We start from the raw sequence: 20,776 nt of genomic DNA, 5'->3' as shown, positions 1-20,776 counted from the left end.
AGATACTGTAATTCACATTTGCTGTGTTTTACTTGATGTTAAAATATGAATAAGATTTATTTGTGCCAAAAAACATTACATTACTGCCGTCTCTGGAGCTCTAGCAATATATTGATGAGCCAGTCAGAGGAAAGGAGGTTTTGAGGCTCTCTTTAACTTGACTATTTCCTGGGTGATCAAATAAAAATATAGCCAATTTCAGGGAAACACAAGTTACAGAAGTCCTGAGGGATCAGTATCTGAACACAGGCTATGTGTGTTTCTCTGTGGACTGTGGCTTTGTTTAATATAGAACCAAGACCTTCTTTATAATCAAAAAAGACTGTGGCATACTTTAAACCTTTATACTATATGAGATCTTGACATATGCTGTTGCTGACTGATGGTTGTTCTTCCAGGCCATGTCTGCTGTGCTGTGCTGTGGGCCTGTGTTTGATAACGTTGGCCTCTCTCCAGACGGATACCTCTATAAGTGGCTGGATAATATACTAGCCTGCCAGGATCAGCGGGTATGTAGCCAAAACTTTATCACCATGATGCATTTAAACAAAGAGCTGACCCAGAACATCCCTCTGATAGCTTGCTGAAGGGTGCTTTGTAAAAGCCCAGCATTAGACCTCGCCAAGTGCTGGCAAGTAGTGAAGGGGAGTTTTGTTTCAAAATAAGTTTGTCTCATATTGTCTTAATTCCACTTGACTCAGATACAGGATAAAACACCTGCATGTTTATTTTACACATTTTTCCTCACAAAAACTTAAAACAGTCATTTTCATTACATGCCATTGATATTTATTTAATATCAATATATATGTTTTATGTGAAAGAAGCAGAGCTATTGGAATCATTTTACACTGAATCCCTGAATCTTTCTGAATAGATGTTCCCTCAGAAAATCAATAATGTCAAATTGAGAATACAGAGCATCCTTAAAAAAATCTCAAGGGAGTCTGTGCTGGTATCTGCTCCTGGCTCAGGTCCATCAGCTTGGCTGTGAAGTGGTCATCCTGCTCCTGGAGCTCAATGCCGACCAGGTCAACCTATTCAACTGGGCTGTAGATCGCTGCTACACTGGCTCCTACCAGCTCGCCTCAGGCTGTTTCAAAGCCATCGCTACAGTGTGTGGCAGCAGGTACAAAATCTCTCTCCGTCGTCTCCTCCACCAGCTAAGGCTCGCTGTATTTCTGTCTTCATTCTTTTTCGAGACTACCCCCTTTTTTGGTGCATGTTATTGAAATGCAATTAAGTATTGATTTGCCTCATTAGGTGAGATAATGTATTTACTGGATCATCCAGATCTCTTATCGAAAGGGGAAAACCACAGATAAATTAGCTTAGGCTTCAAAGTGTCACCTCATCTAATCCTCTTAGAGGGCCCACTGTTGACTGAAGTTGGCCTTTCCCTCTTGCTTGATTTCAGTATTAAGTATTAACCCTAGTATTACATGGAATACTCGTATTGATTTCTTAATGCGTTTTTCTTTTCTCTCTCACTTTCTCTCTCTCTCTTTAATAGCAGAAACTACCAGGGTGACATAGTGACACTGCTGAACCTGGTGCTCTTCAAGGCATCGGACACCAACAGAGAGATCTATGAGATTGCAATGCAGCTGATGCAGGTGAGAAGCACGACCACAATTTGTCGTGCTGCTGTGTGCTTTTATGTGGTTCCAATCTCAGTGACACGTTTCCTCTCTGCCTTTGGACAGATTCTTGAGGCTAAGTTGTTCGTATACTCTAAGAGGATTGCAGAGCAGAAGCCAAACAACATCCTGTATGGCACCCATGGGCCGCTGCCACCTCTGTACAGTGTCTCCCTGCCTCAGTTATCCAGTCAGCTGGCTAGGATGTACCCTGAGCTCACGCTTCCTCTATTCTCAGGTTGCTGTTTGCTTCATATACTATGTGCTGCTACAGTATGTATGTGGGTGGGTGTGTATGTACTGTAAGTCTGCTGTGATATTCTCACAGGCTTGTCATCTTCTCATGGTTGCCCACTAAATATCACTTCCTCTCCCTGACTTATGTATCTATGGACACTCCCACTGACCACAGAAACACTAAGAGCTTAACTCCTCCATTTTAAAATGAATTCATTTGGGGTTCAGGATTAATCTTGCTATTATGGTGCAACGGAGTGTACTGTACAGTATGCACTTGATTTCCTTGTAGACTTTACACACTGACATTATTCTGCTTTGCTCCAGAGGTTAGCCAGAGGTTCCCCACCACGCATCCCAATGGGAGGCAGATAATGCTGACCTACCTCCTGCCCTGGCTCGGTAACATCGAACTGGTGGATAGCGGCCTGCTGCTCCCGGTCTTCACTCCGTGCACCTCAGATTATGACGCTCCCAGTCGTACAACCAGCACAAACTCATCACATCAACTGAGAGGCACGGGCTGGGGGTCCCTGCAAGCCACATCTATGGTCCTCAATAACCTCATGTTCATGACAGCCAAGGTAAAAATCATGTTGGGGACATGTGATGAAGCAGCATCTGTAATATCAGGTCATTGCAGCTAACATGATGCTATGTTCTTTTATGAACCCCTCTGGTCAGTATGGAGACGACCTCCCTGGACCGGAGATGGAAAACGCCTGGAATGCTTTAGTCAGCAATGATAAGTGGAGCAACAATTTGAGAACCACACTACAGTTTCTCATCAGCTTATGTGGTGTCAGCAGTGACACCACCCTCCTGCCATATGTAAGACATATCATTTAGGCCAACCAGAAAATATTATATAGCTACAATTTTTTTTTTCCAGTCTCTCATTGCCGTTCTGTGATCTGTTTATTAAGATCAAGAAGGTGGTGATCTACCTGTGCCGAAACAACACCATCCAAACCATGGAGGAGTTGATATTTGAGTTACAACAAACGGATCCAGTCAACCCTGTGGTGCAGCATTGTGACAGCCCGCCTTTCTATCGCTTCACTGCCACAAGCAAGGTCTCCACAGCAGCTTCAGGTACATTTAACTACACTGTATCTGAATTTGTATTTTTCCTGGAAAAAATTATCCAGCCAAGAAAATCAAAGCAGCTCCAGTGAAACCACATAGGGCCTGATTTACTAAAGGTTTGCATGTGTAAAAACGTGTGCAAAACTTGATTGCACATAAAAACACATGCTAAAGCTGATCTACTAACTGGGCGTACCCGAGGACTGCATCTGTCAAAGGGGTTAATAACACACACAATCCATTTAGCACGTTTCCTTAAAGGGACAACGAGGAGTTTCTATTTGGTTATAAAAAAGTCTCACGTTAATGTGGATGAATCTCCGCTACCCGCACTTGTTAATGGCTCCATTTTCGATAAATATATCGTTTTGTCTCTATCGTTATTTTGTTATTATTAGTGGTGGCGGAAATGCTGGGCGAGCCGACCAGCGTTTCCTTACTTTCGAGTTATGAGAATAACGCCGCTGAATCGCTGTTTATGGTCAGAACTACCACGGTAACTGAACTTCTTTGAACCTCTGACTTTAATTCTTGATGAATGAAAACATGAGTCTGTCTTGCGCCGGTCGAAGAATTCTACGGTGCGCGCGGAGGCTCATAAATGTAGTGTGAAAACGCTTCGCTTTTCCAAAACTCCTCGTTGTCCCTTTAATGAAAATGCAATATGGGCGTTTCTGCCAGAACGCGCAAAATATTGGGAGCAAATCAATGCAAATAGATTAATTTAGTGCACACAATGTGATTTACCAAACCGTATCGTCGGGGTCATTCCAGCAAACTCCAGCCGTTTTTCAGGTGTCGTTCACGCGCTGTGTCTCTCTTCCATTGCGCTCCTCTCCTCCCTCTCCAGTACCTGGCTGCTCAGCTCTGGGACCTGGACTGAGACACCTCATCACCACTTTCACCTCGTCTTTGATCCCTCTTGTCAGGGCATTTATATCTGAGTGTGGACCGAGTGTCCCATCTGAGCTCTGTGTCATAGTTGGCACCTCTGGTCCGATGAATGACAGCTAGTATCCCAGTTACCCGCTCAGCATAGACAGTGGACTGCACCTGCTGCTCAACACTGGTCAGAGCATCTCTTCCGCAGCTCTCCTTCCAAACTCTCCATGGTGGAAGCGGTTCCAATACTGCAGTTTGCACGTGCTGTTAGTAGATCATCCGCAAAACGCCCACTAACCAAACACAAAATTTTACCACAGCACACAATTTAGGGCTCTTTATCTGGGATCTTAGTAGATCAGACCCTTAGTGGCCAATTTTAAGAAACCATATCTGGAAAGATCACAGTGCTAAAGTTTATGCTCGGTTGACTTTACTTGAACAAACAGTAAAACATAAGGATGTTTTTTTTTGGTTCATTCCCAGGCACCACATCAAGCAGCAATACAGTTGTTGCCTGCCAGGAAAGCTTTCCTGACACAGATGATACCAAGGCTGTAAAGGAGAGTGAGGAGAGGTACACTATCATTCTTATTCTTACATACTGTCATTTGATTAATTACTGTATTAGCAAGACCCATTGTGATGATTTCTTTGTTTTGTTTTTTTCTGACCTCAGGCTTAGCCACATAATGCGTGCACACAACCGCTTGGAATCACGCTACAGCAACAGCTCAGGAGGATCCTATGATGATGATAAGGGTGAGTGTTTTTCAGGACCGGATGCCCTGTGGAAAAAAAATGGGATTGTCATGGGCTGCTGGGTGTGCAATACACAGGCTGGGTGGGAGGGTAAGATGGTGACCAGCATGATGTCATTGATAATGCATCAGCAATGCAGAGCAGCTTGGAGCTCTTAAAAGGCTTCTGTGAGAACTGGCACTGAAATAAAAGTAGTGGAGCCCAGGGCCTCTGCACTGCTGCCAGTGACCCAAAAACAGGTCTGTTACACCCTCTCAGGCTGAATTAGTCATGCAGACTTAAGTGTGTAAGAGTAATCTGACAATGAAAAGCACCCTGAAGTACCCCTTTGACAACACCTCTTATTGAGTCAGTGACATTATAGTGTGAGCAATGTCCAGTTATTAAGAGCCCATATATTCTATTTGATTAGTGTACACCATTTATGTCATGCAGGACAAATTAATGTGAACATTGTATTTTCTGTAACTATTTAGGTGAACAACTGCCACCCTATGCTGATTGGCTGATGGTCGTCATTGAGACCAACCAGCCCCATCCTCTGCCCATGCCTCCTAGCGGGGGATGCTGGGCTCCACTGGTGGACTTTTTGCCAGAGACTATCACTCCCAGAGGACCACTGCACAGGTTAGGCCGCTGCATGCAAATGTGCTCATTCATTCTCATCCAATTAAAAGTGTCAAGACAAAACTGCTACATCTGACTATTTAAAGACTTTATGGGGATATTTGAGATATGAAATGAACCTCATCTTTTACCCAAAAGCATGTTTCTCTTTTTGATGCTATATCACGACAAGTTTGTGTAAAAGACATTTAACTGACATGCTACTTTCTTTGCCATAGGTGTAATATAGCAGTCATCTTCATGACAGAGATGGTAGTGGATCACAGTGTGAGAGAGGACTGGGCCATGCACCTGCCTTTACTGCTACATGCCTTGTTTTTGGGTGAGTTCACACTGCAATCAGTCATCCATGTAAAGCTCATCTATGTACACATGAACATAGTTGATGTAATACAGTCAACCCTTGTGGCTGAGCATTAAGAGTCCATTATGATAGATGCATCAACCTTTAAATTGAAGTAAGAGAATTCAGCTAAAGTTGCTCCTCTGGTAGAAATATTTTATTTTAGTTTATTTATATTTTATTTGGTTTTTATTTATTATTTAGTTTCAGCTAGATAGTTTCATTTTTTATAGGCTCAGAGACCAATGCTGTGAAACCAGGAGGTGAACTTGAAAAAAAAAAAAAAACATTAGTCCATGCCATAATAAAACAACACAGAGTATGTTCCTTTTCCCAGGAATGGACCACTACCGTCCAGAGGTGTTTGAGCACAGCAAACGTCTCCTCCTCCACCTGCTCATCACTTTGTCCTGTAACAACAACTTCCAGGCTATTGCATCAGTCTTACTGCAGACACGCGAGATCAACTGCACCAAGACCCTTACATGCAAACCAAACCCTCAGCCGGACTATTTACCCTCAGGTAAAGATCTAGTTTAGACATAATGTATGTAATGCTCACCTTAGTGAGTTTTCTCAACTACAAATATATTCATGCTTACTAAATAACGGGGGTAGACCAGGGCCCAGTTGCCAGCGCAGCTTGCCACTTGACACATTGCTCTTCTTTCTAGCTTAGACAAATTTGAACATCAGGAGGGAATGGCTAGCATTCCTTTCGGAGGATAGATAAGTTTCTTATCTGGGGAGAAAAAATTTGGACTCTGTGCCAAAAACAATATTGAGCGCAGAGGACATCAAAGGTCTTGATTAAAGCATTCCATTCTGCTATTTTTATCCTTTTGCCCAAATTGGGGCCATCTGCTCATGCTCGGATAGGCTGGTCGGTTCCCCTCCTCCCCCTGCTGATAATTTGTTTAGCAAATGTCTAGACATTGTGAAATGTCCAGAGTTTTCTTTGTCCATTCAGCCACTGGAACACAACTTGTGTACTAAAAATAGTGTTATTTACAATGATACCTCAAAGTGACAACACTGTAAGCTGTGAGGACCCAAAGAAAACATCCCACTTTCATCTCAGTCTTTGTAACATATTCACTCCCATGTTTGTTGTATTTGTACCATTTCAGTTTACAAAAAGGATGTTAGTTGTGCAGCAATTTAGTAGTTAGACTTAATAGTTCCACATTAAATAAACACTAAGAGTTGATAAAGGTAATTGGAATAAAAATTACGGGCTTGTTGAAACACAGGTCATGCTACTCACAACTCCTCCCATCTTCAGTTGCATGTAGCCGTCAGTGAAATGAAATCAAACAGTCAAATGAACCGCCGTGACCTGTTTCTGATCAGACACCTGTCCCTCTGTTCTGTTCAGGAGGTTTCGACTTTCTGCGTGAGTGTCAGGCATCTCCTGTTCCAGACTCTGGTCTGAGTTCTTCCTCTACATCGTCCAGTCTGAGCCTGGGGGGCAGCAGCAACAACCTGCCTGAGATCTCACAGGAGATGGAGGAGCTTGTGGCCTCCAATAAAATGGATGAGAAGACTAACAAGCTCATTGAGTTTTTATCTACAAGGTGCGCATATTGTTCCTGTGCTAAAATAATTTGCAGCATTTGCACTTAAACAGAAAGTGTTTTTTAAGGCTTTTTAAACACTTGTATGCTTCCTCATATTTCCTGATGTAGGTTACCACCTAGTGGTGCTGTATATGTAGTGCAACAAATTCTTAGTAGTAGATTTAGTATTAAGATTTAGACATGGCTGACCTTTGCCATGGTTAAATATACACATTAGAAATCCCAGGTGTATTTATCATCTTGCAAAATTGCATGGTGACAAACACACAATATAATGCTTGTTGTATTACTAACTTTCACAGAGCACATGGACCACTGTGGTGCCACGAGGACATTTCACCAAAGAACCAAATTTCTAAAAGCACCGGGCAGCTGACAAACTTTCTCCGACATGTGGTGTCTGTGTTCAAAGAATCCAAGTCAGGTAACCGTCCAGAGTATTCCTATCAATAAATATTAATGAATTATACTACACAGCTTTTTTTCTGCCACTCAATAATTGTAATTTTCATTGATAATCTCCTCTCCTCTGTCCTTGTTAGATTTCCACTTGGAGCAGCAGCTCAGTGACGTGGCTCTGCAGACGGCCTTGTGCAGTTCATCACGCCACTACGCCGGCCGTTCCTTCCAGGTGTTCCGAGCTCTCCGTCAGCCCGTCTCCGCCCACGCTGTGTCCGACCTGCTCTCCAGGCTGGTTGAAGTCGTTGGTGAACACGGAGAGGAGGTGCAGGTCAGTGTTGTGTGTGTGTGTGCACAGGATGTGTGTGAGCATGGAGATATGAGAGCACATCACAAGTGTTCGTGGAGGATTGCTGTAGGAATTTCCTCTAATTTGCATCTTTTTCACCGTGGAAATCCCATCAGCAATTCACAGTAGGAGCAGAAAAATAACAGTATATAGTGTAGATTGATTTACTGTTTCTTTTTAAGGCTCTGACAAGCATCACATTGTAAGCATTCATTGATCAAATACTATTAAGGTCCATCCGACAAATCAAACAAACAACCAACAAATCTTTTAATTTCCTCTTCTTTTTAATTAATTCTCAACATTACCAGCTCCCAGCTTCCCATTTTTTCCGTTACCTACAGTTGAGACATTTTGTGAGAACTCATGTTCCACAATACGAACGTAAACCTCAGCACGTAGCATTAGACAGTTTTTTTCAAATCAAACCATATACAAGAGGTGCAATATCTAAACTCTATGGAATAATACAGAACGTGAATAACACATTGTCGGACTCATTTAAAGAAGCCTGGGGGAGAGAATTGGATAGGGAAATTTCAGATGAGATATGGGAGAATTGTATCAAGAATATTCATGGTAGCTCAATCAATGCAAGACATAATTTGATACAATTCAAGGTAGTATATAGACTACACTATTCTCCCTCCAGATTGCAGAAAATATTTCCAGATGTGTCATCCCAATGTATTACGTGTCGAAGTGAAGAAGGGACACTATCCCACTTATTTTTGTCATGTCATAAGCTACAATCACTGGGCGGCTTGTTTGAGTTCTTCACTAAGGCTTTTAAACATCCATGTAACCCAGACCCATTCACCGTGTTGTTTGGGTAGCCAATCCAAATAATGTGAAAAGTAGCTGTGAAGCTAAGGCTATTTCCCTTTCAACATTGTTAGCCAGAAAGCTAATTTTACAGTCTTGGAAATCTGAAAGTGCTCCTACATTTGAAATGTGGTTGAGAGAACTGGGAAATGTATTACACTCGGAGAAAATCTGGTGTATTATATCTGCCAAAGAGGAAATATGTTTTAAAGTCTGGCAACCTTTTCTCGATTTAATGTCTAAAAACTGAATTAGTGCTATTCTGCTGTTGTGCCATTTATTTTATACATACTGTATCGTGTTTTTTTTTTTCATGTAAGAAGAAACTCTGTCAAAAAAATCTGTACTGTTCTGTTTAGCACCACAATCTCTTGTTAATTTGTATCTATTTTTCTGTTAAAAAAGCAATAAAAATAAATACACACAAAAAAAAAAATTCTCAACATTACTCACAGCTACATTTTGAGGGTATTTTTTCCAGCTGTTATTTATAGTTCAATCTAAAGAGCAAAAGAAAATAATCCAAACTGCAGCCATGTCTTCTCTCTCAGGGCTATGTGATGGAGGTCTTACTCACACTGGAATCTGTGGTGGATAACCTGGCTGAATGTCTGAAGAACAATGACCTCATGGCTATATTGACAAGGTTTGTGTCTCCTTTGTGTGTATTTTTGTTTGAAGACGGTATTATAGTATTAAAAGTATAACATAGGTAAATTAAATCGTTAAATAGGTATTAAAATGTTTCACTTTAATTTACTGGTTTTATTTTTTATTATTCCAGAGCTTCATCTCCAGATTTCATGACCAGTCTCAAGCTGCTGTCCAACAGGAAGAGCACAGGTCAGCTCAATCTCAGAAGGGAGGAGAGGATCAGACACCAGAGGAGCTCCTCCGTTCCCAAGAAGTTTGGGGAGGCGGACAGGTGGTCTGATCCACCCCGCAGTGCTACACTGGACCGTATCCAAGCCTGTGAACAGCAGGTTCTGTTAGCCAAGACACGCAGCCTGTCCTCATCCAAAGACAACATCACGGATCCAACAAACATCAACCACCCCAGCAACCTGTTGGCCACAATCTTTTGGGTGGCGGTGTCACTGATGGAGTCAGACTTTGAGTTTGAGTATCAAATGTCTTTGAGACTGTTGAACAAGCTGCTGGGCAACATGTCGCTGGACAAACAGGAGAACAGGGAGAAGCTGGAGAAACTGCAGAGCCAGCTCAAATGGAGCAGCTTCACTGGGCTCCAGCAGCAGCTGCTTAAAGGCTTCACCTCCATCTCCACCACTGACCTCACACTTCAGCTCTTCTGCCAACTCACACCAGTGTCACGAGTGCCTGTAGTGGACACATCGCAAGCCATAGGTACACTGTAGGGATATAGTTTTGAATACTAATAATATAAATGTTGATATTTGTGGATGTACATGTCTGTAAGCTCTTATTTTGTGCCAACAGACACACAAAACAGCTCTGTTTTCTCCAAAAGGATTTTTCTCAAAATCATATTTTTATGTAAAAAATGTGAATGAATTTGTTGATGTCTTTCATTAGGGTTCCCTTTGAATGTCCTCTGCCTGCTGCCACATCTTGTGCAGACCTTTGACGGCCCCACGCAGTTCTGTCAAGATGTTGCTGAGAGAATCGCCCAGGTTTGGTTCTGTTAATGTTTCAGTCATCACTTGAGCTTAATTGAATGTCAATTTAAGGCTAATTCACTTTTTGTGTGCAGGTATGCCTTGAGGAGAAGAACGCCAAGCTCTCCAACCTTGCCCATGTCATGACTCTGTATAAAACACACTCATACACGCGAGACTGCTTCTCTTGGGTCAATGTGGTGTGTCGATATCTTCATGAAGCCTTCTCAGATATCACCCTCAGCCTGGTCACCTACATGGCCGAGGTTTGTGCAGCTATCAGCTCAGCTGATCGTGTTTTTCTTTTTGTCATAGTGAGGGGGTTGTGCAATTTATTAATAGATAAATTAAAAACAACTTCCGAGAAGTTGCCAAAATAACCATGGGCATTAAATTCTACTTTAACAGCTGTTGGAGAAAGGCCTTCCCAGTATGCAGCAGACCCTTTTACAAATCATCTACAGCCTCCTGAGTCACATGGATCTGAGTGGAATTCAAGCCAAACCCTTCAACATGGAGGTGCTCAAGACAATTGAGAAATTTGTCCAGGTGGGTTGAAATAAAACATTAACACCTAAACATCTGTCCTGCTGTTTCGAGTTTTTGGGATCTTTCTGTGGTAACATTCACAGATCATGAAGTGCTCATGGAAAGTGAAAACATTTGTGTTAGAAGATGTTGGATCCGATGTGATCAGTGGAAATCTTTAGGCAACATGGTCTGTGTACGAGTCTTGTGTTCCTGCTTCTGTTGTAAGTGTTCATGGGAAGAAAAAAGTGGGGAAAAAAAGCTGTCATGTGTCTGCGCAGTAAATTTGTAGACACGCCCTTAACTATAAACAGTCTGCCTCTGCTGCAGGCGAGGCCTCTGCTTAGTCTCATACTGATTCTTTTTTCCTTCAGCTTCCTACTGTAAGAACACTGCCAGAACACCTCTGACTCTAAAAATAGAAACACATTAAAACACACCACAAAACATGTGGTTGTTTCTTTCTAAACACGAGGTTGTCTTGGTTCTTTTTCTCCATGTATGGGTGAACTTGTGTGTGTGTGTATATGTCTGTCCTGTGTACAGACTGTCCATTGGAGAGAAGCACTAAATATCCTGAAGCTGGTGGTTTCTCGATCGGCCAGTTTGGTGCAGCCTTCAGCCCCGCAAAGTGACCTCTTCTACGAGGACATCAGCCGAGTCTGGGACCGCTCCTCCAAGGCCTTGCCGGGGAAAACTCTGGATTTCCACTTTGACATATCTGAGGTTAGAGACTCTTCTATGTGACTTTCTTTTTACTCTGTGTGAAAGCTCTTAGTCTGAAAGTCTCTGCAGCATGAGCTGTTTGCCCTTGTATTTTTTCCTGTATTTTCCAGGGTGTGGTGGTTGTTGAGGCTGTGTGGAATCTTTGAAAGCTTTCTGGAAAGGAAACATTTCTTCCCCTTCCTTAATGCTGATATTTCTTCTTAACCAAACCTCTTGAGATTAGCATGAAAGCGTGAAAGGTAAACACAATTAGCCATGCAGCGCAGAGCTTGAAAGTGATGTCAAAGATACAGAGGGAGCTGTGCATGTGTGGGAACTGAACAGGGAACTGTTTGTGTTGCTCATGAATTGCAGGAAATGATGTCAGCTCTTTGCTGCCGTCCTTTGTATGTGACTCTGCGAGTTCCATTCGACAGCCAGCCAGCGTGTGTTTTTAATCTTGAGACACTGGACAAGCCACTGATACATCTTAAAATATCCTGATATTTTTAGGCTGAGGGATGAAGCAGAGGAAACTGGGGTTTATTTTTCCTCAACTACTTCATGCATCCACAGAGCCAAGTGGCGTAAAAACTGTGAACACTGATAAAGTGTCACTTTAGGTTGATTTTGGAACGGTTGATGTCTAGAAGGAACAGGAGCTACTATGGAGCCTGTGGCAGGAACTGGCTGAGCAGAGAGAGGGACATTGTCATCCTCACACTTTGATTCAAGGTTTCTCTCTGCGTGTGTCTTTTTTTATTCATGTCCATGCTGTTAGACACCGGTGATTGGCCGGCGTTACGATGACCTCCAGCGTTCTCCAGGCCAAGATGTGAAGAGCAGGACCACAGCAGTGACCCGCAGCACCTCCTCTACCTCCTCTGGATCCACGTCCAACAACGTCCTGGTGCCGGTCAGCTGGAAGAGGCCTCAGTCTTCCCAGGTGAGCACTTCTTTCCATTCCTTTCTGTTTTGCTCATACAATCAGGTTTGAAAGTATGAAACTGTTTAATTTAGTAATGAGGATATTAAATGTCAAACGGAAGATGCCTATATAACACATCATTATCCAATTTACCACTGGAATAGAAATGTGATCTCTATCTGGATAAGGAGAAACACATGTGCCAGGTGTAAATGCATGGCGGCCGGCCAGTCAGACTGTATTCATTGGTTATTACTCAGATAACATTTATAAAACAGATCACTTGTTAATAAATGCAAATGTAAATGGAGCATACAACTGTGATATCAGATTTTGTTCAATTTTTTTCATTTTTCCATTCAGAAAAGAACACGTGAAAAGCTGGTGAATGTTTTATCCTTGTGTGGACAAGAAGTGGGGCTCACGAAAAATCCTTCCGTAAGATACAACACATTTCATCAGGGCTCTTTTGGTATAATGCTTGGTAAAAATCAAATAAAGCCCTTTTCATTCTGTTTGTTTCTTTTCTACAGGTGATCTTCTCCAGCTGTGGAGAGCTGGACCTCATGGAGCACCAGCCCAGCCTGGTGTCCTCCGATGATGGGACCCGGGAACCAGACAACATGGACGACACCACCTCAGAGCAGCAGTTCAGAGTGTTTAGAGACTTTGACTTCCTGGATGTGGAGCTTGAAGATGGAGAGGTGAGTCTCAGGACCTCTTGAGTTTTGAAGCTCTAGTCTAGTTATTATTTTCCTCCTTCTCCTTTCATCTTGGACAAATACATGGTCAAACTTGTAAAGCAACAGCAGAAAGAAAAACAGTGTCATCTGACATTATCAGATCCTCTAAAGAAGTGTATTGGGTTCAGGTCTGCCTGCTCTGTGTAATTGGGTTTCTTTTTTCTGTTTTTTTCTGCCCTTGCTATCTAGGAGCTCCAGGTAAGTTTAGTCATGTTACATTTTTACTTGCTGTGTTTTTTTAATGAGCGTTTGTTTCTGCAGATCATTTAGTGAACTGCTACAGTGGTGGAGTGAAGAGTAGTTAATGTGTGTGCATGCCATACAAGTTACAAAACAGATTCCACAGTGTTGATGCACTGTATGAAACTCAAAGTATTGGAAACAATGTGTTTTGCAGATTTCTCATAAACATCATTCAGGACTAACAGTCTCATAGGCATGGTGATTTTCTTTATCACACATATACTGTATTGATTTAAACAGAGTTTAATCATTTCACCTGGTTATAAAAGTGAGAATAGATATTGATTGTAATATTCCCCCCCTGTGACATACGATCACTGTATATGCTCAAGTACAGTACCCACAAAATGAGTAGACTTATAATAATAATAATAATCATAATACAAACTCGGCATCTATATCTTGGCCTATTGTAAAGGGAATTACTTTTTACTTGATACATACCAAGTCTCCAAACATGTTGAAATCAGTTCAGTCAAATTACAAAATATGATAATACACTTTCACATTGTTGTTGTTTTCTCTAGGTTTTTAACTTTAACATCACTCATGTTGTGTTGTTCTGTTTCACTTTAAAAAGAAGCTCATAGGCTAAAGTCAAGGTGCTTGCTTTTCATCAGCAGTAGGTGTCGAGTCACCCTTGGCTGGTCTGTTGATGTGGAGTTTGTTGACTGGCATCTCTAGAGTCACGTCAACTTTAAAAGTCACACTGCAAGACGCAGTCAGACTCATGGGTTTGTGGGTTCTCAAACCCATACTTTCCTACCAGTTTCACCCGCATTGTGGCTATTTTGGTCGTAGCTTTAGTAAAGTCTCTGAATATACACTGAAGAGCTTATAACACTATGTCACACGCCAGTAGTCCTTCCATTCTTAGCTTTGAGGGAAAACTACCAGCGACTGCTCCCTTCCTGAACCTGCACTGCATGGTTGTGTGGGTGTGTGTAAGCAGTATGTGTGTGTGTGTGTGTGTGTGTGTGTGTGCATGTGTTTGTCTTAGAGTGGAGGTTGTGCATTATTCTGTGGAACTGTATAACTTAAGGCCATTCTCTGTTGCAGGGAGAGACTATGGACAACTTCAACTGGGGTGTGCGAAGACGCTCGATGGATAGTCTGGACCAAAGTGACCTTCAGCCCCTGGAGGAGAGTCAGCTGTCCAGCAGCATGCCCAGCCTCAGCAAGATCGCTCATGAGGACTCAGATGAGTCCTCTGAGGAAGATTCCCTCACTGCCAGCCAGATTCTCTCTCACTCGCAGCTCGTAAGTTCACTTCTGTTTGTATTCCAATAACTTCAGGTCATAAACCTTGCTGCCAAACCTCAGTAGCATTGGAAAAACGTCCTATCGAGTCTAATCTACCAAAGACATTTAAAGGACAAATTCTTGGGACCCTTCATGAGCTTTGCTCTTACATAAATCCCAGGTTATTGTCACCTTGCACACAATATATTGCGTATCTAACTGGCAAATTGTCAGGTAATTGTTGGCACACACTCATGCTCCTGAGGGGAAATGGCGTTTCCATTTAATGACCCCCATTGTTTTCTTCAATGTCCACCACCACCAGCCAAATTGTTGTTTGTTCAACTCAGCATTTTGAACTGTAGGGTTCGATTAAAATAAAAACCTGGCTTTACACATTTGAACCAACTTTGTCCTGGTTGCATCATCGTCCTGTTATTCAGTGACCCCTGCTCCTTGTACAGTATTAGCTGAAGTTTGTGGGAACACTGGTGGCAGATGGAAACGCAGCTGTCATCTCACTCCTCTGTTGTCTGTGGTTTGGCAGCTGCTCCACCACTGTCGGTGCTTTCAGGCAGTGCAGGAGTTCACTGTTTCTTTTACTGATTCCAACTAATTTTTCTCTTTTGTCTATATTCAGACCGTCAACCTCTCTCCAACGGCAGAGATCAGAAACATGGAGTCCCCCTCTGCTTTCTTTGATTCAACTTCAGCTGATTCAACCCCTCTGAACACCAAAAATCCTAGTTTCGAGGTCCAGGTGCCAGAGGACTCGAAGCAGCGGGTGAATAAGGGCTTCAGAGTGTCTGAGATTCTGGGAAATACTAATGCCTATCGCAGCTCCATACTAGAGTTCTTTACTAACTTTGCCAAATAGGGGCTGTTCCTTTGCATCTCTTCTCGTAAAATGTCTTGGATGTTAAATGTGCTTTGGGTTTTATGTTTATGTTAAAAATAATTTTGTGGCGCTGTTACTTTTCTACATTTCCTCTCTTCAGAATAGAGCATGTGTCGGTGTTTTTTTTTTATTTATCAGTAGTTGCATGTTAAAGGAGAATGACCTTAAACCTGCAAACAGGAAATACATAATGCTTTGGGCCAGGGGCTAGTTTGTGCCTTGCTTTACTGTTTCCAGACATTGTCCTGGGATGTTAGTTGGGTTGTAGCCATAGAAAACAAAATCCCTCTCTCTTTCTGCGTCTGTCTGTTAAAGGCAATGTGTATACCTATTGATTCTATGTGGGTGGCTCTACGCTAAACTAAACTAAAAACTCTTGGCATGTGGGAGGACAAAAAAGGTTTACACATTGCCTGTCCCAAAACCTGAGTGTGCAGAGCCACAATGCTGGCTGAATGAAATTACTTTAATCAAATCAAATGAATTGGCACAATTTATGCACACTAAATTTGCCAAATTAAAGAAAGCACTACAAGGAGTGTCCGTAGGGTCCCATGGCAAGGTTAGTGTATCCATTTTACCCTCAATGTTATGTCTTTAATGATTAAGTGTAACACAGGGAACATGTTTTGGTTAATAATACCGTAACCTTTACAGCATGCTGCCTCAGTACTTGTTCATGACGTCAGTCATTTTTCTGGCAAACATCAAAGAGGGTTTCCCCCCTGCTTTTCTTTTAGCCCGAGGTGTCACAAGAAGATGAAGACACCAATGTCCATGAGGATGACATCTCTCTGTCCATCAGTGAACTGGCCCCTGAATTTCACTGTGGAGACAGTTTGTCAATGGACATGGTTCACGGCGATTACAAAGGAGAACTGGACCTTGACAGCTGCTTACCCAGGTACAGGCACACAACTTTACTCAGTCATTTCAAAATTACACAAAGGTGACAATGTTGATAATTCGGCTTTATGTCCTACTCAGTCTCGCCGAAGAGGAGAGGGATGACATGCTGGAGTCACGTTCCTCCCCACCACCGTCGCCCTTCTTCTCCGCCATTCTAGCCGCTTTCCAGCCAGCAGTGTGTGATGATGCGGAGGAGGCCTGGCGAAGTCACATCAACCAGCTTGTGTCCGACACAGATGGATCCTGTGCAGTCTACACGTTTCATGTGTTTTCCTCACTATTTCAGGTACTACAGCATAACCTTGGAGTCAGCCTATCCCTAAATTACATTAACAGTGTGGCTGGTCAGACTGAATAATTACACTGAAAGGGTAACAGGATTAGATATCTGGCTGATTAACCTTTTAGAGAAAGAGGCTCGCTTCCACATGAGGTCAGATAAATTACAAATAGAGGGCACTATGCAGAGGCTTTGAGCTTGAAAATCTTCTGAGATTCATTAACCAGATGTTGTTCACTTCACTGACCAAAGCTGACAGGAGAGAATTTAAATCAACAGAAATAATGACAGCACATTATGTATTTAAATGATGTATGAATGAGTAAAGTCTATAGCATCATCACTCCCAGTCTGTTTTATGTTTTTTGTGTGTGTGTGTGTGTGTGTTTTGCTTTGCAGAGTATCCAGACCAAATTTTGTTCCCTGACCTGTGATGCTGTGAGTTACCTTGGTGACGGACTGAGGGGATTAGGATCAAAGTTTTTGAGGTCTTCTCAAATGTTGACATCATGCTCGGAGTGCCCAACCCTTTTTATCGACGCAAACACAGTGAGTAGCATGACATTTTCAACTTTTTAATACTTTCTTGAAAGACACAATAGTGGTAGCTAAAGAAACTAATCTGCAACAATTTATTATTTTTTTTTACAGATTATGTCTTATGGGCTTCTGGAAAAAATGAAGTTCAGCGTGTTGGAACTTCAAGAGTATCTTGATACTTACAACAACAAAAAGGAGGCGGCTCTCACTGTAAGAGGATCTACTGTAATATTATGCTTTCTAGTCTGAGTGTCACCTGTACTGTATGTTGTCACTGAGTTGTTTACATTGCAATTGTGTTGCCCCTATTACCCACAGTGGTTGAGCAACTGCAAAGCCACTTTTCCAAGGAATACTGGGGTTGCTGTTATAACATGTCAACCAGTGGAGCATGAGGAAAAGGTAAAAGTTTTATTTTTATTTTTTTTTAGGAATTTGAGTATTAACTCTGACGTATCCATTGAAAAATAATGTTAAAATTGAGTAGTGTGAACACCCAAAAATAGTTCTTGATTGTGTTGGAATGATTATTTAGAAAAACCAATGAAAATACTAAGGATGCTATTTCAACTGACCTTTCATACTGTACTTTCTGCATTACGATTACTGTGTGATACTGTAGATCTGTGAGTGTTTCTAATTTTCTCACTATACAAATGTCAAGTTCCTAACAACCCTGAGTTGCTGCACATCACATTGATTATCTCATGTCCAGTGTGCATTGTGGTCATTTTCAGCTCTGCTGGGCATGAGAGCAAGTTCTCTTAAGTTGCATTCTAGCAATAAACAATACACTCACTGAGGAAAGGAAACAGCAAAATGTTGTTGCTGTTTCGCTGTTAAACCTTGGTGCTTCATATGTAAGAGATTTCCACTAAAGTGAGTGCATTTGTGCTAATTAACAGACAAACTGTTAATGTGCTTGGCTTGTTTCACTTGCCCCTTTGATTAACTCATGGCGGCTACTGGTCCTCCTTTACGTTCAGATTTACACATACATCAATCCTTACATTTCCTCCTCTGCGCATGCTAATAAAAGTACCTTTGCTAATACTCTTCACTGACATTATGAGGAATTGCATGTACTTCTTTTGATTCTCTCTTTTCCTCACTTATTTTCTATCCTGTAACATGCTTGCTTTGTAGCAAATGGAATCTCTGGCTGTAAGTTGGATACAGCTTGTTTCTCTTTGTAATTGTAAATTGTCTGTTCTATTTTTGAAAGCAAAAATCCAGCATACAATTATCTTATTCTCAGCACTTTTGAAGTATTCTGTATCAGCAGGTTGAATTTAGAGGTAGTTCTACAGTAGTTAGTAGTAGTGTTTATTTCCCACTTAACCTACTGCAGAACACTGAAAATGTAAAGGCTTTTGCCAACGATGAATTTTCTTTTTCTTCCAGCAACTGGAGCTTTGTCAAAGACTCTACAAACTCCACTTTCAGCTGTTGCTGCTTTTTCAGTCCTACTGTAAGCTGATTGAACAGGTCCATGCAATAAGCTCTATTCCCGAGGTAGGTACATCATGCACATGTTTACCTTCTCTTTTTGGAACTATGACACCCACCATCTAATCCATGTCCCTGTTTAATAACCTGAATCTAATATTTCAACCTTTAGCTGACAAATATGTCTAGAGAGCTAAATGAGTTGAAAACCAACCTGAGGGTAGCAGCAGCCTCAGTGACAAATGATGAGATTGCCGGCCGTGAGAGTTCCTGCTCTGAGCCCACCTTCAGCTCCTCTGAGGCTGCTGTGCAGGCAATCCTGGACTGTCTGAAGAGCAATGAGTTTCCAGCAGCCATCCGCTACATTCGTGAATGCAGGTGAGAAAAACAAAATGCTTATTTTCCTGTTAATGGGAAGTTTTTATATCAATAAATAGCTACAGTCAAACAAATAACCTGTATTCTTCTCCACTGCAGAACAATGTGGCCCAACGACATCTTTGGCAGCTACTCTGAGGATGAGATCCAGACCTTACTGAATATCTACTTCAGACATCAAACATTGGGTCAAACAGGAACATTTGCTCTGGTGGGCTCAAAGCAGGACCTGACAGAAATCTCTGTCAAGCTAATGGAACTTAATGGAGAGATCCGGGACATGATCAGACGAGCCCAGGGCTACCGAGCCATTACAGCTTTTCTTCCAGACTCCAGAGTTTCGGGCTCAACTCTTTGATGGCAATATGGCAGCGTTTGACACTCATTCCTGCACAGTACCATGTGCTACCCCTACACTCTGGTCCTGTCTGGGGTTTCGGCTATCATCTCAGAAATTACCAAGCACTCAGCTCTCTCCTGGGAATAACCAAACACCTCCTTGCTCAGAGTACATCAGAATGTCATGAAGTCACAAGTGACTAAGCCGTTCTAAAGAAAGTTAGGCTTTTATTGCACTAATAATAGAAATGTTCACAAAGCGACCACTTGCTACTGAGGTCAACAACTTTCACATTTAACAAATTACATACCAAAGCTAAGTGATTCTCTTTCAGTTATGTTGTTTTAATTGTCAAGGGAAAATGTGCAATCCTTCATGGAAGTGGAAGACCTTTACTGTATCCTGAAAGAATGTATTTGAATATCACAGCATTAGAAAACATGAACATTGTTAGCAAAGAAAAAGGGAGGCCTCATTACTTGTTCAAGTAGTGGGTCTTTTGTGTGCGTGTTTGTGTGTGTTGTGTGTAGGTGCTTGAGTGTGTGAATTTAAACCTGACGACCATCCTAGATGGGATTATGGATACTGATTTATATAAGTCACACAAACTACTTTCACATGCTGCAAATCTACTGTAATGTCTCCCAAACCTGCATTCTTGTGTGTGGGTAATCTGTTACTTAAAACATCTTACTGTACCTTTTTAACTGTGCAGCTTTTAGCAATTAGGTAAATTATTTATGTTATTTGCAAGAGAAAGACATCCTTTATCAGACTAGATTTATAGAAAACAAATATTTTGTTTTACCTGTTAAACCTGCCAAGCTTGCAAATTCTATGTTCTATAAAGTGTAATAGGAATGTTTATGAACAAATACAGAAAACTATTTTAACTGAATAATTGTACATAGTGCAAAGGGGCTTTGCTCAAACTCATAAGATTGTATTTTTATGAACTTACAATTTGAGTTGCATGTAGAGTAAAAGAGATAGTTACATATTTTTAAAGCTTCCACAGAATTGACGGTGTAGCCTCTTGCCTTGTAAATACTACTGCCTTTGCAATGTACTGTACTTTGGTGTTCTGTACACTTATGTAACAATTAAAAATAAAACTTTATAAAATAAAACATTTCTTAACTGTGGTTTCATGGGGTGATTTGTGAATTATTATTAATATTATTGTTGTTATTGTTATTATTATGATGATGATGATTATTATT

The 20,776-nt window shown here is 41.6% G+C and overlaps 1 protein-coding gene across 8 annotated transcripts in view; it reads left to right on the top strand.

The window, feature by feature from the left end:
* The window catches only part of frya (furry homolog a (Drosophila)), a 46,429-nt gene extending 25,741 nt beyond the window's left edge, over positions 1 to 20,688 (top strand). For 3 of the 8 annotated variants that reach the window (XM_085796012.1, XM_085796016.1, XM_085796019.1), the window contains exons 28-62: positions 399 to 509; positions 975 to 1,129; positions 1,514 to 1,616; positions 1,707 to 1,878; positions 2,205 to 2,461; positions 2,562 to 2,708; positions 2,804 to 2,972; positions 4,335 to 4,425; positions 4,528 to 4,610; positions 5,087 to 5,237; positions 5,456 to 5,559; positions 5,918 to 6,103; positions 6,959 to 7,157; positions 7,463 to 7,584; positions 7,703 to 7,890; positions 9,285 to 9,379; positions 9,518 to 10,098; positions 10,288 to 10,385; positions 10,466 to 10,636; positions 10,779 to 10,919; positions 11,445 to 11,624; positions 12,385 to 12,549; positions 12,895 to 12,969; positions 13,065 to 13,235; positions 14,577 to 14,777; positions 15,400 to 15,543; positions 16,398 to 16,561; positions 16,645 to 16,852; positions 17,246 to 17,395; positions 17,498 to 17,596; positions 17,705 to 17,788; positions 18,533 to 18,550; positions 18,791 to 18,901; positions 19,008 to 19,213; positions 19,313 to 20,688. In XM_085796012.1, coding sequence (XP_085652138.1) covers positions 399 to 509; positions 975 to 1,129; positions 1,514 to 1,616; positions 1,707 to 1,878; positions 2,205 to 2,461; positions 2,562 to 2,708; positions 2,804 to 2,972; positions 4,335 to 4,425; positions 4,528 to 4,610; positions 5,087 to 5,237; positions 5,456 to 5,559; positions 5,918 to 6,103; positions 6,959 to 7,157; positions 7,463 to 7,584; positions 7,703 to 7,890; positions 9,285 to 9,379; positions 9,518 to 10,098; positions 10,288 to 10,385; positions 10,466 to 10,636; positions 10,779 to 10,919; positions 11,445 to 11,624; positions 12,385 to 12,549; positions 12,895 to 12,969; positions 13,065 to 13,235; positions 14,577 to 14,777; positions 15,400 to 15,543; positions 16,398 to 16,561; positions 16,645 to 16,852; positions 17,246 to 17,395; positions 17,498 to 17,596; positions 17,705 to 17,788; positions 18,533 to 18,550; positions 18,791 to 18,901; positions 19,008 to 19,213; positions 19,313 to 19,571 — 5,559 coding nt within the window. In that variant the 3' untranslated portion in view covers positions 19,572 to 20,688. Of the gene's footprint in view, positions 1 to 398; positions 510 to 974; positions 1,130 to 1,513; positions 1,617 to 1,706; positions 1,879 to 2,204; positions 2,462 to 2,561; positions 2,709 to 2,803; positions 2,973 to 4,334; positions 4,426 to 4,527; positions 4,611 to 5,086; positions 5,238 to 5,455; positions 5,560 to 5,917; positions 6,104 to 6,958; positions 7,158 to 7,462; positions 7,585 to 7,702; positions 7,891 to 9,284; positions 9,380 to 9,517; positions 10,099 to 10,287; positions 10,386 to 10,465; positions 10,637 to 10,778; positions 10,920 to 11,444; positions 11,625 to 12,384; positions 12,550 to 12,894; positions 12,970 to 13,064; positions 13,236 to 14,576; positions 14,778 to 15,399; positions 15,782 to 16,397; positions 16,562 to 16,644; positions 16,853 to 17,245; positions 17,396 to 17,497; positions 17,597 to 17,704; positions 17,789 to 18,532; positions 18,551 to 18,790; positions 18,902 to 19,007; positions 19,214 to 19,312 lie in introns of those variants that run through there. The other 5 variants (XM_085796013.1, XM_085796017.1, XM_085796015.1 and 2 more) reach the window with 4 other exon arrangements.
* The last annotated feature ends 88 nt before the right edge of the window (positions 20,689 to 20,776 follow it).

Source organism: Trachurus japonicus, chromosome 13, assembly GCF_045865225.1.
Source record: "Trachurus japonicus isolate A0001 chromosome 13, Traja_1.0".
Lineage (NCBI taxonomy): Eukaryota > Metazoa > Chordata > Actinopteri > Carangiformes > Carangidae > Trachurus > Trachurus japonicus.
Note: the sequence above shows the minus strand (reverse complement) of the source record. Positions and strands in the feature narration are given on the sequence as shown.